We start from the raw sequence: 18,999 nt of genomic DNA on the forward strand, positions 1-18,999 counted from the left end.
CTATTAGAAAAATATGAAGGAAAGAGAAGTTAACACTCAGATCATAGGGAATTTCAAACTAAATGAGAGTATATATCTAGTCCAAATCAAGCAAACAAATTTAAAAAAAAGTAAAAATAAAATTATAAGCTAATTGGAAACTTGAATTTTGCCTAGATACTCAATATCAGTGAATTGCTATTCATATTTTTGGATATTGTAGTGGTGCTGGGCTTACGCTTTAAAAATAAAATCATTTTTTATCTTTTAGAGTGAACATTCCAATGTAATCACTGATAAAATGATGCAATACATCAAATTAATATGCAGAATGGAAGGAGATATATTGGAGCTATATGTGAATCAGTTTGGGTTATAAATTGAAACTTTTTAAAGCTGACTCATGGTTCCATGGTGATTCATTACACAATTGTCTACTTCTGTACATGTTTGAAATTTTTCTATAACATTTTTTTTTTTCAAATTTCCCTGGACATTTATTACCATTAAGTATAGGATTTGATTAATAAAAACAGCTTTCTCCATAAATTATTTCACAGAAATCAGTAGGTTAGGTCATGAGTTAGGAAGAACTTCTAATCTTTGCCTTATAAATGAACATTGAGGAGATTAACTGGAACCTTCTTAAGCCCAAGCTAATAAGACAGTTGAAACAACTGCTCAAATCATGTTTGTATCAAGTGTCAAACTCACGTTGACTTATAAAACAGATTACTAAACAAATAACAAAAGGTGAATTGTAAAGACTTATTATTTAGTAAACTGCACTGGAGTGCAATTAATTTGTCTCTCTCTTCTCTCAATATGTACTAAGTATTGGGCTTCCAAATATGCTGATTTTCCAGCCTTTCAAAAAAGAGCAAGGGAGTTGTTGCCTTGTTGCTAGGTTTTAGACAACAATTAGAGGTCCCACTTTCACTTTTTTTTCCTACTCTGACTTGAGTCCTTTAGGAAATTAATTCAGTTTCTTAGCAACCCAGATGGTTAAAACTTAAACACACTTCGGGTTCTTTTGTAAAGCAAGGGCTAGTTTCCCTTATAAACTATATGTTTGTTTAGTCTTGCTTGGCTTTGCAGAAAAGATTTGTGAGACATACTGCCCTAGAAATTTTTACAAAAAACTCTCAGTTTCAAATGGTGAGTGAAGTTGTTGATTTTCTAATGAATGCTCCTGCTTTGTATTTATTTTTACTCTAGTTTGTCAATTTGACTAGCTCTTTGAAATATATGTATTTTATATGAGATAGATGAATTTATTTATGAAAGAAACAATTTCTTTATATATAACATTGTAGAAGAGAAATTATGAAAAATACAGTAAGAAGGAGAAAGCCAAGCAGGAAGAAAGTGCTGAATTTTTTTAATGAATTTATAAATATGCACAAATTTGTGGTTCCCTGTGCTCTTAATAGCACACTATTTTACAATGCTTTTTTGTATGTTGGCAGCATTTATGTGTCAGATATATATCTAGATCAATCTATTTATTTATCTATTACCTCAAATACTTAATATTACAAAATTAAATTCAGATATGTAAGCAAAAGAAGATTGCATTTCCATACATTTGCTAACCAAAGAAATGTATTTCTTTTTAATTAGCAGCTCATTAAAAACAGATAAAAATATTTTGTGACTCTCCAGTTGAAAATATTTGAGGGATAAATTTAAATGAAAGTTTATATTTTATATTGCCATTACTATTAACAAGTTTTCCATTATTAGGAAAAAGTTATGATTAGATATTCGGGGTTTTAGATACAGTTTTCAAAACGGAATCCACAATTTTCAGATTTTGACTAACACAGAGTACCTATTATTCTTCTTATCATTGGACCACATAAAATTTGCATTTTGTAAGATTGAAAAATTGTTGAATAACAGCAATTTCACATGGCTCAACTCAACATGTGCTGAACCCTATGTAGGATTTGTGAACCTAGAAATTCTTGTCTCAACACTTTTATAATCTAATTTTGAGGCAGATTTTGTTTTTTGGGTCTTTTTTTAGGTTTATTTATTTATTTATTTATTTATTTTGAGAGAGACCAAGAGAGAGCAAGAGCGAGCATGAATGGGAGAGGGACAGAGAAAGAGGAAGAGAGAGAATCCCAAGCAGGCTCTGTACTGACAGCAGGACTCGACCCCATGAACAGAACAGTCAGATCATGACCTGAGCTGAGATTAAGAATCAGACACTTAATTGAGCCATCCAGGTGCCTCTGGAGGCAGATATTGTAAGTAATTAATTTTAATACAAGATACAAGGAAAAATGCAGTTTCAAGCTCCATTGCTCTTCAGAAGGAGGGATGAATCCTATAGGGGGATCTGGGAATGCTTTTATTGGAAATGGCATTTAAACTGATCCTTCATAGATAAGAATAATTTATAGATGAACAGTAACTGTGCTTACTAAATTCAATTAAGCTATTCGTTTATTTTCAGTGAGACATCTTGTCCAAAATATAGATTCTGTAATATCAACATTTACCATCAAACATTTGACTGAATAAGAATATTGCTAGTTTATTTTTTCAGAATTCCTCAACCACACATCTCATAACTTTATATTTCTCTAAGTTATAGTTGTTGTTTTTTTTTTTCCACTTAAAGTAAGTGTGATGATGTGATATCACCATCTCAGGCTTCAATCATTTGACTAGATCTCCAGATGATTTCCTTCTTCTGGCATACCTAGGGTCTAAAACGATACATGCTAATACATGAATTGTGTACTATAAAAGCCTAATGTTGTATACATATTATTCAAATGAATAGTATTTAATACTAAAAAAATAAATACAAGACAAAATGAAGTATGGTAAAAACTGGACAGAATTTATTACCATTTAAAATATGATGAATAACAATTTTCTGGTAGTCAGGAAGCCCGGAGACATATAGAGACAGAGGCACATTATCAGCAGCAGCAAGGTGACTGATGAGCGTGTCTACTCCCAGCTACCTAGTCAAAAAGAGATCTAGATCAGCACTACATTCCCCAACCACAGCCTCTTATTTTGATGGCTGTCGAGCTTTCTTACTGCCAAGATACTTTTTTTTTTTTTAATCAATTAGACTTCCAGGGTCTTGACCTATTTTTATTCTTCCAGTTTATGATTGTCCTGGCATCATTTCTTTCCAACTGTGTGTCCTGGTGAGATAAATTCCCTATCTCACTCATTGACATCCTCAACCTCAATGTCTTTTCATTCCAACAGGTTACAAAACCCTGATTATGAATCAGTTCCCTTGTGCAGCCAGAATTCCGAGCCCTGTAAGAGACAGCTACATGCACCATTTTCTCCAAGAATAGGCTTCAGTGCTCCTTAGAAGTTCAAATATATATTTTTACAGAAATTTGTAGGGTCATGAGTGAGGCAAGAGTGTAATTAAAAAAAAAAAAGCTATATACCTGGAACAAATCAACCATTTGACTGGTAAGGACTTGATTTTCATCAACTTTAGTGACTTCAGAAGAGTCCAACATAAACACCAAACATGTAAGCTGATTAAACTCCCTGAAAAATAAACCAAATAACTCATATTTTCTTTGTAGCTCATTATCTTCCAGTAGATTACTGTACATGTGAAGTCAAACTACAATCTAACGGTGATTTGGTGAAAATAAAATCTGAATAAGGAGAATTAATTAAGTGGTTTTTATGTTAAAGAGCCCAGCTTATGAGAAATCATGCATATCAATCTCTTAAGTATAGAAAGCTGTGATAACAGAAATAAAAATTTCAAGTGTGGGCCAGAGTACTCTCCTCTCCAAAAGATTCTTGAACGGGGACAGTCAACCTTCAAACTCACCTCCACCTCTTTTTAAATGTATTTTATTTACAAATCTTTTAAAATTCTATGCAGACATTCCTATTGTTTACAGTATAACACAAAAGCATGATATTACAGTTTTTTTTAAATTTTACTACCCTTTATATTTTAGGCATTGCTCAGAGAATAATATTCCTACATCCTTATTTCCACATACTTGGTTAATTAATGTGGTATTTTGATAATTTAAGTTTAATTTATTTTACAATAATTTTATAGAGAATGTTAAGAGGCTCCCTATTTATAAAATTTGCTTTATTTTCACTGTATTATTTACCAACAGAACAAAACATATTTTGAGTATTTGGGGAACTTGTAACTTTCTTACTCAGGTAATGAACATTATTCTCTCTCCCTCTTTTTTTTTTTTTTTGTTTGTTTCTGTTCAGTTATTTTTTGATTGTAGTAAGAACAATTAAAATGAGATATACCATCTTAACAATTTTTTATTTTTTATTTCTTTAAGTGTATTTAGTTATTTTGAGAGAGAAGAAGAATGAGAGTGATAGGAGAGGGGAAGAGAGAGGGAGAGAGAAAATCCCAAGCAGGCTTTGCACTGTCAGCACAGAGCCCGACGCAGGGCTCGAACTCATGAACTATGAGATTAAGACCTGAGCCGAAATCAAGAGTCTGATGCTTTAACTGACTGAGCCACCCAGGTGCCCCAACAATTTTTTAAGTGCATAATACAGCGTTGTTACTCTAGGCAAAATGCTGTGCACTATATCTCCAGAATTTACTCATCTTGCATAACTGAAACTTTATACCTGTTGAACAGCATTTCTCCATTTCACCTCCCTACCCCCCCCCCCCCAACCCGCTCAGATCCTGGCAATCACCACTCTACTTTCTGTTTCTGGTTTGACTTTTTTAGATTTCTCATGCAAATGGAATCATCCGATATTTGTCCTTCTGTGACTGGCATATGTCACATAGCATAACGTCCTCCAAGTTCACCCACGTTGTTGCGTATGGCAGTATTGCCATCTTTTTAAAGCTGCATAATATTCCATTTTGTGTATGAACCACATGGATAGAGATATTCATTCATCCATCAGTGGACTTCTGGATTGCTTCCATATCTTAACTATTGTGAATAATACCGCAATAAACATGAGAGTGCAGATATCTCTTTGAGATCTTGATTTTAATTCTTTTGGGTAGACACCCAGAAGTGTCATTACTGGATCATTGGCATTTCTGTTTTGAATTTTTTGAGGAGCCTTCACACTGTTCTCCATAGTGGCCACACCATTTTGCATTGTCACCAATAGTGTAAACGTGTTCCAATGTCTCCATATCAACACACTTAATGCCTTTTTATAATTGTTATTATAGACATACTAACATGTGTGAGATGTTATCCTGTGGTTTGACTTGCATTTCCCTAATGATTAATGATATTGAGAATCTTTTTCTGTGCCTGTTTGCCATTTGTATAACTTCTTTGGAGAAATGTCTCTTCAAGTATTTAGCTCAATTTTTAATCAGATTATTTGTTTTTATTGGTATTGAAGTGTAGGAGTTCCTTACATATTTTGGATTTTAATCCCTTATCAGATAAATAGTTTGCTTTCAAAATTTAACTAGACTCACTTAGGTAACACCTGTGGTCTTTTTTTTTTTTTTTTTTTTTTTGGTAAAAGTTTCTTTTGTGTATATTAAAATTTATTCAACCTGGTTTAATAGTAAATTTGTCTTTTTCTAATTGAGATAAAATTCACTACTTACCAATCTGAAGTGTACAATTTAGTGGTTTTTAGTATATTCACAACCTTGTGAAACCATCATTACTCTCTAATTCCAGAACATGTCCGTCTCCCCCCACAAAAAATCTTGTACCTGTTGGAAGTCAATCTCAATTCTCTCTTCCCATATCCTCTGGCAAAAAATAAAAGATTTTTTTACTTTAAGTCCCTGAGTTTGTGATAGTTTGTTACATAGCAATATTGCAGATAAGTTGACTTAGCCACAGGTCTATAATTACTGTTATATAATGCATGTATATTTTATTTAAATCTATTTATTATGATGATCTTTTTCTATGTACTGTTCCTCCTTTTACATTTCTTACCCTGATTAAGTAATTTTCCATTACCATTGATATGTTCGAATTTCTTACTGTGACATGAGAGACCTTTGCTAAAATAACCTCAAATGATTTTTCTTTTTAAAACTTTTTCATGTTTTTATGTATTTATTTTGAAGGAGAGAGAGGGAAAGAGAGAGAGCAGGGAAAAGACAGAGAGAGGGAGAGAAAGAATCCCAAGCAGACCCCGTGCTGCCAGTGCAGAGCCTGAAGTGGGGCTGGAACCCACGAACTATGAGATCATCACTTGAGCTGAAAGCAAAAGTTGAAAGCTTAGGGGCGCCTGGGTGGCTCAGTCGGTTAAGCCTCCGACTTCAGCTCAGGTCACGATCTCGCGGTCCGTGAGTTCGAGCCCCGTGTCGGGCTCTGGGCTGATGGCTCAGAGCCTGGAGCCTGCTTCTGATTCTGTGTCTCCCTCTCTCTCTGCCCCTCCCCCGTTCATGCTCTCTCTCTGTCTCAACAATAAGTAAACTTAAAAAAAAAAAAGTTGAAAGCTTAGCCATCTGAGCCACCCAGGTACCCCCCACATGATTTTTCCAGCTTTCTATATCATACTATTTTCCACTGTCTCCTCACATACGTAGGCTAAATTCCTGCCACATTGTGCTTCTTGCTTTTCTCTCAATGTGCCAGTCATTTTAAAAAATAAAAATATTTATGTTAGAATTTGAAAAGCAATTCATCATTTTATTTTACAGAATATTTATTATTAATCTGTAAAAGTTGACATGTTCAATGTATCTTCAAAGTTAATTTCTCTTCATTTACAACTTTATCTTACCGCACATTAGCATTTAGAATTCTAAAGATCCTCTATTTAATGTTATTGTCAAACAATATAAACTGTAGCACAAGAGAAGGAAATTCATACCACCTCATTTTCTCATTCCCAAGAACCAGTGTTGTTATATCATTTCCACCTAACCAAATATAATTTAATTGGTATGTATCCCTGTTTCCAAGGAGATTTCAAATTCATTGGCATTTTCCAGTAACATATTGACAAACACATTAAATCCTAGAAATGTGCCAATACTTTCCCTGCCCTGGTCAGCCAAAAGCAAATCCACCATTCCCATCCAGAGTCTAGTAACAATAGCTACAATGCACTTGCGGAGGTTTAGGTGGTCATAGGTATCCCAGAAATAGCTTACAACAAATTTTACCTTCTGTGCCTTGATGAAATATTGTTTACTTCCTTCACAACCTGGAATATTTTTACTTATTCTTCAAGATTAGTCCAAATGACTTCCTGTGAGGTCACTTCTGTTTTCCTGATAGAGTTAGCCCTTCATTCTCCTTGCTTCTCACAGCACTATTCCAATATCTATCACATGAATAGGTTTTATTTTTTTGTTTTCATGTCTTTCTTCCAAATAGCCTCTCATTTATTTAAGGACATTGATTTTAAGTTAATTATCTTTGGTTTCCTAGCCCTAGCCCAGTGAGTGCTGGGACAAGGGTGTTGAATAGATGTTTGCAGTAGCCATGATGCTTCCCTCCCCTCTCTAACACATGCACGCATCATTTATTTATTTTTTATTAATTAAGTAATTAATTTTTAAATTTACATCCAAGTTAGTTAGCATATAGTGTAACAATGATTGGAGGAATAAATTCCTTAATGCCCCTTACCCATTTAGCCCATTCCCCCTCCTACAACCCCTCAAGCAACACTCTGTTTGTTTTCTGTATTTAAGAGTTTCTTATGTTTTGTCCTCCTCCCTGTTTTTATATTATTTTTTCTTCCCTTCCCTTATGTTCATGTGTTTTGTATCTTAAATTCCTCAGATGAGTGAAGTCATATGATATTTGTCTTTCTCTGACTAATTTCGTTTAGCATAATACTCTCCAGTTCCATCCATGTAGTTGCAAATGGCAAGATTTCATTCTTTGTGATTGCCGAGTAATACTCCATTGTATATGTATACCACATCTTCTTTATCCATTCATCCATCGATGGGCGACATTTGGGCTCTTTCCATACTTTGGCTATTCTCAATAGCACTGCTATAAACATTGGGGTACATGTGCCCATTCGAAACAGCACACTTGTATCCCTTGGATAAATACCTAGTAGTTCAATTGCTGGGTTGTAACATAGTTCTATTTTTAATTTTTTGAGGAACCTGCATACTGTTTTCCAGAGTGGTTGCACCAGTTTGCATTCCCACCAGCAGTGCAAAAGAGATCCTCTTTCTCCGCATTCTCGCCAACATCTGTTGTTGCCTGAGTTGTTCATGTTAGCCATTCTGACAGGTGTGAGGTGGTATCTCATTGTAGTTTTGATTTGTATTTCCCTGATGATGAGTGATATTGAGCATGTTTTCATGTGTCTGTTAGCCATCTGGATGTCTTCTTTGGAGATGTGTCTATTCATGTCTTTTACCCATTTCTTCACTAGATTATTTGTTTTTTGATGCACCCGTCATTACTGAGCTTGTTTCTTGTTTCATAAATCTTTCAGAAATTACATTGGCCTGGAGAAAATATATTCAATATCCCATTGTTATAGTGGTAAACCTCAGCATTAGTATGTCTGTTGCAGATTCCTACATGTGAAAACACTCTTCACCTAATGTACCTTGACTCCCAGAAAGGCAACAGAAGCAGAGATGTCACACACAAAGAGTTTGGAGTATCGCACCCAAGACCTCAACTCCAAATGGAAAAAAAAGTCCTGCAACCACCACAATCTGAAATGAAAGTCAACATATGGGAAATAAAGCCTCCTGATTTCAGTTACAAACTGTATACATCTTTGAGATTTCCAGAAAAACCATCAAGGATTATTAAGGAAAAACAAGGGAAGGAAAAAAAAGTTAATTTCCCAGAAACAATGCTTCACCTGCCCAGCATAAGGAATCATCCCAAGAAGCCCATATCTCCAGAGTTTATAACTACATTCCCACATATGGATTCAAATGAAGTGAAGTTAATGTTTGTGAAGAGTGGAAAGTATCCAATTGGTGTATACTTCAATCCAAAACCACACGACTTTCGACAGGTACAAAAAGCATTTGAATCAAGAAAACAAAACAGATAAGGAGAAATACATATTATTTTTTACTCATTTCTTAATTATGACTAGTATTACATGAGCAAAAAGGTATGTACATATAATATGTGTAAGTCTGCATCTTGATTGCCCAAGAAACAATACAGTTCAAATTCAGCAATAAGTGACAGAAGAGAGAGGTAGGACCCTGGTTAATGTTTCTGTTGTGGTTTTATCTATCAGGTAGATGGCCTTTCTTAGTTTTGAGAATAGTTCGGGCTTAGATGTGATTAGCGAACAGATCTCAATTGCCAGTTTACAATCTAGAAGTAATAGAATCAATTCATGGAATGAATGGATGAACAAATAAAAATTGACAAAGGCGGTATTATATTACTTTCATTAATCTTTCCAGTGGTTAATAATCTAAATAATATGTGGGCAAGAATTAGATTCATAATTAAAATGATGGCGGGGAACATATATTTAAGGAGATTCAAATGATTCAAAATGTTGTTCCTCTAGAATATGAATATATTTTATCCTTAGGTCTATAATTTAACACATAAATATGACTCTTGCTTAGTAATGAAAGAAGCAATAGGACTGATAAACAAGAAAAATAGCTACAAAAAAGAATAAATTTATTCCAGTGGAAAATATGAGAAAATATAACTTGCCCTCTGGGATCAGTTTATCTATCCTTGCTCTCTAACTTTCTAATAATTTTGGACAAGTTATTAAGCCTCTTATTTATAACATGGGATAACAATACTTCATATTATATGGCTCTTTTAAGTAATGAAAGAGACAATTATACATAAAGTGCTTACAACAGGGTCTTTGAGGTCTGTTGAGGCATTCAATGAATGTTAACTGTTAGGAGCTCTTAGGATAAAAGCTAGAAGATTCAAGAAGCCTTGATCTATAACATTCTTTACTCATTTAAAGCATGTAAATCTTTCTATTTGCAGTAAATGGAGTATATTACTTTTGGAAATGAGAGGAAGTCAGTTAAATCGCAAATGTCATTGCTTTATTCAAAAATTTTACTAGTTACGGTTGCAATTATAAGACATGAATAAGTAAAGTTCAAGGAATGGGAGACATTCTAATTTTCGCTGAATTAATTTGTTTTTATGAAAAAGTGAATTGGAGACAGTGCAATATAAACTGTGCAACCACCAGATGTCAGTGTAATGTTTTTTAAACTAACAGTGCTTCAATTGTATTTGACTGAAGAGTGAAAATCTTGTATCAGGATTTCTGCTGAGACTTTGAATATTTTCCTATTTGCCCGGGGCAGAACCTAGAGTCACTCACTAGGATGACTCTAACTTCTGCTTGATCTCATCTTTTCATGCCACAATGATTCAGCTTTCAAACAGAGACGTTTGTGGTATTTTATTTAATTTTAGCTTCTGGAAGTATACAGATGCTATTTCAGGTCATATTAGTTCATTTAAACCGTCTTTAAAAAGTACTTTGTGGTATAGTTTGCTGAAAACAACCAGTAATTACTCTATTCCAGTCTCAGCAAATTCTTTTAGCTTTGCTAAATATTACGTCCTTGAAATAAACTTAGCTCCAGAAATAAAACATGTAACCTTATTGGCATTTAAGATTAAGTGCAAATTTCGATTCGATTCCTTTAATTTCATGCTGTTTAAAATGTTATTTATGATTTATTCACATGAGGATATTTGAAGCACTCTGTTCTACTATAAAATGAATTGGTTATACAGTATCTTGAATGGGATGATTCTTTCAGATGTTCATACACAAGTTTTAAATGCTATAACAAAATCATCAAAATTGCATTTTACCAGTGAAATAATTAATACTTGTAAAAATCACATTCCAAATGTAATGCTAGTAATAAACAGTATTTATGTTTAATCTTCTCTTTACATATCTAGTATCAACATAATTTACCAAACTTTGTGACAACTTTTGAAAGGGACCCTTTTGGATTAAAATTTAAGTCCAGACACTTAAGTACAGGTAAGTCATTATCATGAAGTTATGAACACAGCAAAAAACAAACTTTCTGCGTTATATCTTAATACTAAATCTTGTAAAAACATATCACTAAAATGGTGTTTTTAACCTATCACCTTTAATAATACGGCAATTTTTTAAATGCCCACTTAATTAATGGAAACAATGCACTTACTTTGTTATCTACAACTTTTAATATGCTGTTGAAGATTGAGTTTTTAAGTCAAAGTGTTTTGTATAGAGAACCAATAGAGTAAGTGCTTCGGAGTATAGACCAAGAAGCAAGCTGCATAGCTTTGAATCTTGTCTTCACTATCCCCAAGTTACCTAAACTGTCTATTTATTGGTTTACCCATCTATAAATGGGAATGGCAATAACTGAATCTCTATCATGGAATTATTGTGAGCAATAAATCTATCATACATATTTCGATCATATATAATGTTTACATAGCACATGTTGTCGTGTACATGGTAAATACATACAAACACACACTTTATTACTGTGGTGCCATGTGAATAGTGCTTGTCTAGAGTTAACTTGTATTATACAGTGTTACTTATTTGGACAAGAGTGATAATACATGCATGCTATATTTACATACTGTAGTTATATATCAGTTAAAAAAAACAATATGATCTTAATGGTGGTTGTGAGTAATGGGAAAATGGTTGAATTTTATCTTCTTCTTTTAAAAATTGGAATCAAGTATTTAAAAAAAATGTTTAATATTTATTTATTTTTGAGAGAGAGAGACAGAGCATGAGCAGGGGAGGAACAGAGAGAGAGAGAGAGAGACATAATCTGAAGCAGGCTCCAGACTCCAAGCTGTCAGCACAGAATCCGACATGGGGCTAGAACTCATGAAGGGTGAGATCATGACCTGAGCCAAAGTCAGACGCTTAATGACTGAGCCACCCAGGCACCCCTAGAATCAAGTAGTTTTACAATTATGAAGTTAAGATAATTTATTTCTAAATGACGTACATGTTTTAGCATAGATTATATTGATAAAAGTCTTGTCTGTGTGTGTAATTAAAATGGGACACGTCAACTTTTCTTACTATATATATAAGTCACTATGGAAAAAAATGCCAAGGAAACTTTATAAGACCCAGACTCTGATATCAAGAAATTTGTAAGTAAAATTTAAGGTAGAATGCAAAATATGCCATTCAAATCACAAAGCACTACTGAGAAGTTTAAAAAGAGATTTCCAGGGAAATAAAAGGTGGGATTAGAATTAGAGTTTGAAGAACATTAATTCCTGTAGAAATGGTGGGCAAGATAAGCAACATTTTATTTAGATCTGCATTATAAATTGTCCATCAATTTGTCGCTCCTAGGCCCTGATTTCCTACTATATTCTGAGAGATATGAACAAAGACCGATGTAATTGTTATGTTTCTCATTTGTCTCCATATCTCTAGTACATGGGTGTCAGTCGCTGAAAGATGATAAACAGAAGAACAATATAGAAAGATTTATCACTTACAAGCCTCATGAATGCACCTGGGACCCACAGCTAATTTTACCAAAAGCCCCATGGCCCATTCAATCAGCTTCATACACGGTGAGCACGACTCTTTTTTTTTTTTTAATGTTTATTTATTTTTGAGACAGAGAGAGGCAGAGCATGAATGGGGGAGGGTCAGAGAGAGAGGGAGACACAGAATCCGAAGCAGGCTCCAGGCTCTGAGCTGTCAGCACAGAGCCCGATGTGGGGCTTGAACTCAGGAGCCATGAGATCATGACGTGAGCCAAAGTCAGACACTCAACCGACTGAGCCACCCAGGCGCCCCATGAGCATGACTCTTTCTCTACAGCTGTTGGGAAATGTCTCCAACACTGTTATTAATGATTACCTTGATGTAGGAATTTTTAATTTATTGTTAGCGTATATAGTGAAAGATATTCTTGTTTTGTAAAGTAAAGCAGAACTATCTCTGCTTTTTCTTAAAAAGCAAACAGGGAAATATCTAGAATTTTGGATTTCTTTTCTTAGTACAAAGATAGTTGGTAGGGTGGATTGAGGCCTGCACATTGTGAAGAATTTTCCCCAAGTTTACTCCCACCTCATTTGGAGCAACCCATTGAGTGAATTGCACTCAAGTAAGAAGGCCTGACAAGAAGACTTTGTCATACACTCATTGCAAGATATTGAGAAAACAAACGTTTACCGGGACTCAAATTCCACCCTGGACAAGTAAGGCTGCTTTGTATCCCTGTACATCCAAGAACAGCAAGATGTGCATGTGGCACACAGAGCAAGCTTTTAAAGCAAAGATCATTTCATAGCAATTTTAAAAAGATAAACAATTAAAGTCAGTAAATGTTTGTTTTCACTAACTTCCTTTGTGTAATCTTCCTTAAGAGACACAGAAGGCAACGAGATGTGTACAGTGCATTTATGGATCGTGTGGAAGAGAAGTTTACCCAAACATGCAAGAACAGGTGGGCAAACACTTCAAGCTTTGTTGTTGAACACTTACATTAACTTGTTAGAGTTGCTGCTCAAATGATCCTTTCAATAATACGTTCTTTATCCCATAGAAGCTCTATCACAAGAACTATAAATGAAATATTTGCATGATGCTTAAACCATTTTAAGTGGAGTCTGAAAGAATCCAATTCCTTGATCCAAGATGAATTATTATTTCTCCTAGGTTCAGTGAAATCCTGGAAAACTGTCAGTGACTGTGTCTGTCCATATCCCTTCAGGCTTTCTTATTCTAGATCATTTCTGCCAACATGCCAATAGTTAGTATCTGCACCTCCTTGCCCAAGGCTCTCTCTCCCTGGCTGCCGTCAGAAGTGCTGGGGGTTAATATCTCCCAGCTGCAGCCCTCAGGTAATAATGGAGGCGATTGTTTTATGCTGCTCCCCAGCGTCCTCCAGGGGGCTAACCTCCAGTTGTTCCGTAGCTACTTCACTCTGTTGGCTTCCTTCCTATCTCACTGACCCACGTGCTTACCTTGCCACCATTTTACCTTCATCTGGAGACCACCTCTGGTAGGACCAGAGTTTTGGCTAAGCGTCTGCTTCTGGGGGCACCTAAATCATGACACCCTAAGGCAGTAGTGTAATGATCTTAGAAGGCAGAAAGCCTGGCTTTGAATCCCAGCCTGGCTACATGATCTTGGACCGATTATGCAACCACACTCAACCTCAGTTCTTCACCTGTAAAATTTGAATAATATATGCTGTCCCAGATGCAGACAAGGGGGTGGTCACCTTATAGCTGACTCATTATAGCTTCCCTTACCTCTCTTTATTAGCTTGTAAATATCATCTATGGGAAAGAGGTGGGAGGGCAGATTAATAGACTGAATAGAGTTTGGGTTTGAGATTTAGTAAAAAATGGACTCAAATTCTAACCAAATCACCTATAAATATAATCTTGGATGATTTGCTTAAGTTTTCTGAATCAATCTTTCTTAGGTTTTAGGAGAATTAAGTGAAATAGTATATATAAACTACTGGTAAAGACCCTCATATCTTTTGGATTCACTTATTATTGATTATTATTGTTAATGATAATATAGAGATAGGGCTTTGCACAACCATAGAAAAATTACTTAATTGTCTATGTCTCAGTTTTCTCATCTGTAAAATGAAAATACTAAAAGCACAAATTTCATAAAGTTGTTGAAAAGTCAAAACTTTGTAAAACACATGGAACATGGCAATGACACTGAGTGATTACTATGTTAAGCATTTGATTAATAAAAATTAAAAAAACTATGCATCTTGCCTGTGTAAAACAAGTTTCCAGGAACTAGTCAAGAGTTGACTGAAAATTAAGAGAGGAAAAGAGAGTTGTGGGTGGGAAGGAGAGAGAGAGAGAGAGAAAGGCTCTTTAGTAAGATAAACCTATGGTCTTATGTATACGCAAGGAACCCAGAGAATGAACAGTCAGCAGACAGCTATCTCTAAGAGGAACAGATTACAGATGAATATATAAAGAGATCAGTGTCCAGAAAAGTGTGTTCAAATGGACAAGACTTTATTTTATGTTTGCACGTGGTAGATATGAGATCACTCCACGAATGATGTAGGATGTGGACTTATTCTTACAAAGTTTACAAAGTGGTTGTTTCAAATTGCAAAGATCCTGCTGTGCATGAGTGTAGACCACCATAGCAATAGCAGGGTCTTCTCCTCTATAGATGATTTTTTACTTGAGCTTAGTAATTAGGGGCCCCATGCTAACTGCTGTCTTAGTCAAATACAGGCTCCACTTACAAAGGAAATGACAGGGCAGTCCATCACCAAGTTACTTAAATCAGTTTCAGAAAATCATAGACTCCTGCTAACTGCATCATTATAAACTAAGTGGCTTCATTCTTCACAAGAATTTCACCCTTCCTAGCTGCCACTGGGAAGCATCTTCTCTTAACTTGAAGAGCAAATCTACCTCGATATCCCACAGGTTTCTCAAAATTAAAGAAAATAATAATCTGAAATTATAGTCCCCTCTTATTTTTTTTTCTTGATATACTTAGCATATTGAACCCTGTGAGGGTTCAAACAAATGACTTTATTTTTCTCAAACATGACTTTCAAATGTGCTGTGTTGGGTCTTTATGTCTTCAGCTTGAGAACATCTTTGGCAGATCCTATAGATTTTCAATCATTTTATTTGTACCAGGAATGTGTTTTCTGTAATTCCAGCTCACATTAAGCCATGAAAAAGCTCAGGCTATAATAAAAGGTATATGCGATTCCTGCAGTACCTGGGTGGCCCAGTTGGTTAAGTGTCTGGCTCTTGATTTCAGCTCAGGTCACGATTTCACAGTTTGTGTAACTGAGCCCCACATCAGGCTCTGTGCTGATAGCACAGAGTCTGCTTGGGATTCTCTCTCTTTGCCCCTTCCCTGCTCTCTCTCTCTCTCAAAATAAATAACTAAACATTAAAAAAAGGTATATATGATTTCTTACCTCATACCATGCATAAAGAAATCAATTCATATGGATTATAGATCCAAATGTGAAAGGAAAAAAATAATGCTTCTAAAATAAATTTTGGGAAAATAAGTGATATGTTAAACAGGACCAAAAAAAGGGGGTGGGGAAGACAGTGGTTGAGGTTCATTGTGAAGCATTGATACAGATTACCGGAAATTGGAGATAAAATTGTTCATTCTAACGCCCCTCAGTTTCACCCTAAAGCTGCTGATGGAAGGGAGATATTTAACTGTGATACATGGTGTATTTAGGAGTCCCTGACTTTTGCATTGTTTAGTCGTCTTTTACAAATCAAACTCAGCAATGTGCAATCACTTTCATAGGCACAGCACTCAGTTCCCTCCAGAGCACATGGTGATTACTTAGGTATCTTTATCGTCCTCATTATCATTCTAATTTTGTGAACTAGGAAACCAAAGTCCTCATTAGGAATGGAATATTCGCAGCACTTATTCACCATGATGCTCTAAAACACAATGAGTTCCAGATCACAGTGGCATACGCATACTTTCTGATAAATAACCAAAAATAAACTTATATGACCAACGTGGTGTAGTTCTCATTCCTGATCAGAGTTGTGATCATGCTCAAAGATTCCTATTGTTATCATGCTGTTCCGAGCTTGGTTTCAGATGAATGGCTTTATAATAAGACAAGAGGACTGAACACACCATGCACGGCATTTGCGGTCAAGTTTCTGGTCCTGGGAGTGTCATACCTGGTAAACTTCACCCATTTATAGAAGCTGATTCAGGAAATTCTGGTCTCACATTAGAGCTTCCTGAAATCTCTCCTGAATGAGGGAGATTCACCTTCTGTGAATTTCCTTTTGAGACCATCAATGGATTTTGATATCATGCTGGATTCTACAGAAATAGGCACTCTCCCAAAGTCATAAGAAAGTTCTAAATCTACAAGTTTTTCAAACTGAAGTTGCTTAACTCGAAATTGCTTTGTTGCAACATAGATAAGAATACTGTTATCAGACTTGTGATTTGTGAAGGTAAGATCTTGCACCTATGAGTGAAAGGTTGGTAAAACTTAGATCTTCTGTTAATACCCAGAGTTAATGAGATGCTCTAGTCTTGGGTTAAGCTAAGAAGAGACAGGTAAATAAGAATAATCCCTACTAAATTTGACCACCAAGCTTCTCTAAGGCAGACATTGTAAATTTTATTTGCATCCTTCACAGTAATAAGAATTCCCTATACATAGCATGTATTTTCTTAAAAGATGAATATTATATCTTTTGGGGGGATACAGTTGGTTAAAGGTAAAAATTTTTAACCTAAAAAAATAGGGAAAATGTAGCAACAAGAATTGAAATAGTTCACATAAATTGGGTACTTTTCTAGTGGGATATTACCCAAAGAAAAAAATTGAAGATAAATTTGTGCTATGGTATTTTTTTTCTAAAGTTTAAATTGTTTCCAGAAATACATTTTATTTTCAGAAATTTTGAGATGCCAGATGGCCTGTAATGGCAATTATTTCTTAAAAAAAAACACAAAAACTCAAGAATTATACATAGAAACTTTGTGTTCATTTTTACAAAGTAGCATGGGCTAACACAATAAAAATTTACTTTGCATATTTATGGCATATTGAATGACAATCTGAATCTTTATTTTTCAGTGTTTTCAATATATATTTGAAGTTTATTTCCAAATGAGAAAAAAACATGTCCTTCTTGAAGATCATCAGGCTTGGGGAATTTATAGTTCTGGGGGGGGGAGACTTTCTTTTAACATATTAAAATCATTTTCTAAAATTTTGTTTAAAAGTTCTGTGGGAAAGAAAAAAATAATCTGAAATTTCTTTGTTTCTGTTCAAGATTTGATAGTTTTCATTTTAAATAAAAAATGAAAAGGGTAGAACCTCATGCCACTCACATTTTTATCAAATGAATTACCCTGTCTCCTTTCCAATTTCACTGTGGAAACTGATTGGAATGAAGTCAAATATGGATTTAATAGCTCTGTTTACATAAGCAACATTAAGTGGAAAGATGAGGCAATGAGTTACATCATTTCCCCAAGGATGTTCTGAATAATTTAAGTTCCCTGGAATTGTAGTAGGTAATCTATGAAAAGAAAATGTATTCTTTAGAAAAATAGATGTAGCAGATACTGGATTAAATACATCGAGCAGGTGAATTTACTCAGGACATGTGAGTAGAAAGGTGAAAATGCTCTTGGATTCATTTCTTGGCCCCAATCTCTTTCTTATTTATATGCACCCTTGGTGATCCCATCCATGCTTGTGACTTTAAATGTCACCCACATGCCTAATACTTCTTAATGTATATCCCTAGCCCTGGCATCTTTCTCCTTAACTCCAGACAGACTACTCGACATCTCCGCAAGATATCTAATAGTCCTCCCAATCTTACCATTTTTAAAACTGAGCCCTGCTTTTCTTGCTCAATTCCCTTACAGTCTTGCCTAACTCATTAAAGAGCAACTCCATTCTCCCACTTGCAAGGGAAAAAATAAAAATAAAAATAAAAATAAAACAGTCTCTCTCCCCCTGTCTCTAGCCTGTATTTCACACCATGTATCAACAAATCCCATCCTTTATACTTCCCATTATACTATGACCTCAACTCTTCTGCGCCTTCTCTAGCAAATACATGGTCAAGATCCCCATTATCCTTTGTCTAAATTATTGTAATATTCTCCTGTCTGAGAGTATCCTGGAGGCCCACCCTTACCTTAGTATATTCTCAACAGAATAGTGGAGTTGTATATGACTCTTATAAAATGCAATTCCTGATATGTCTTTTTTCTGCTTAAAACCCTCCAGTGTCTTTTACATCTTAAACCAAAGTTCCTTCAATATCCTACATGGTCTTTTGCTATCTCATCCTGGTTGCTTGACTGAGCTCATCCACTACCGTTTTCATTTACCCTTCTCCAGCCATTAGGGTCTCCCTACTAACAGGAAAGGTGAGGATTTTGTCAGTGATCACTGCTGTGGCCCTGTGCCAAGTATAATAGCTGTTGTATAGCAGATGCCTATTAAAACTGTGTTGAATGAATGACTTCACTGGAATAATCTGAGAGCTGAATAAGGCATGGATGACCTAGTTGTTGATTCCCACT

The 18,999-nt window shown here is 35.0% G+C and overlaps 1 protein-coding gene across 1 annotated transcript; it reads left to right on the plus strand.

Moving 5' to 3' along the window:
- Positions 1 to 1,066: 1,066 nt before the first annotated feature.
- On the plus strand, positions 1,067 to 16,637 carry LOC107180252 (uncharacterized LOC102725191 homolog). The gene is made up of 6 exons (XM_015540629.1): positions 1,067 to 1,137; positions 8,476 to 8,934; positions 10,845 to 10,929; positions 12,358 to 12,500; positions 13,302 to 13,381; positions 16,469 to 16,637. Exons 1-6 carry the CDS (start codon positions 1,135 to 1,137, stop codon positions 16,635 to 16,637), a joined length of 939 nt encoding a protein of 312 aa, XP_015396115.1. The 5' UTR covers positions 1,067 to 1,134.
- Positions 16,638 to 18,999: the final 2,362 nt, after the last annotated feature.

The sequence above is a fragment of the Panthera tigris genome, chromosome A2 (genome assembly GCF_018350195.1).
Source record: "Panthera tigris isolate Pti1 chromosome A2, P.tigris_Pti1_mat1.1, whole genome shotgun sequence".
Lineage (NCBI taxonomy): Eukaryota > Metazoa > Chordata > Mammalia > Carnivora > Felidae > Panthera > Panthera tigris.

What these genes read in the sequence shown, in the direction of transcription:
- LOC107180252 (XM_015540629.1), top strand. An exon ending in TTCAATCAGCTTCATACACG is followed by an intron (nt 12,501 to 13,301) that starts GTGAGCACGACT and finishes ATCTTCCTTAAG; the next exon opens with AGACACAGAAGGCAACGAGA. An exon ending in ACCCAAACATGCAAGAACAG is followed by an intron (nt 13,382 to 16,468) that starts GTGGGCAAACAC and finishes ATTCCTGATCAG; the next exon opens with AGTTGTGATCATGCTCAAAG.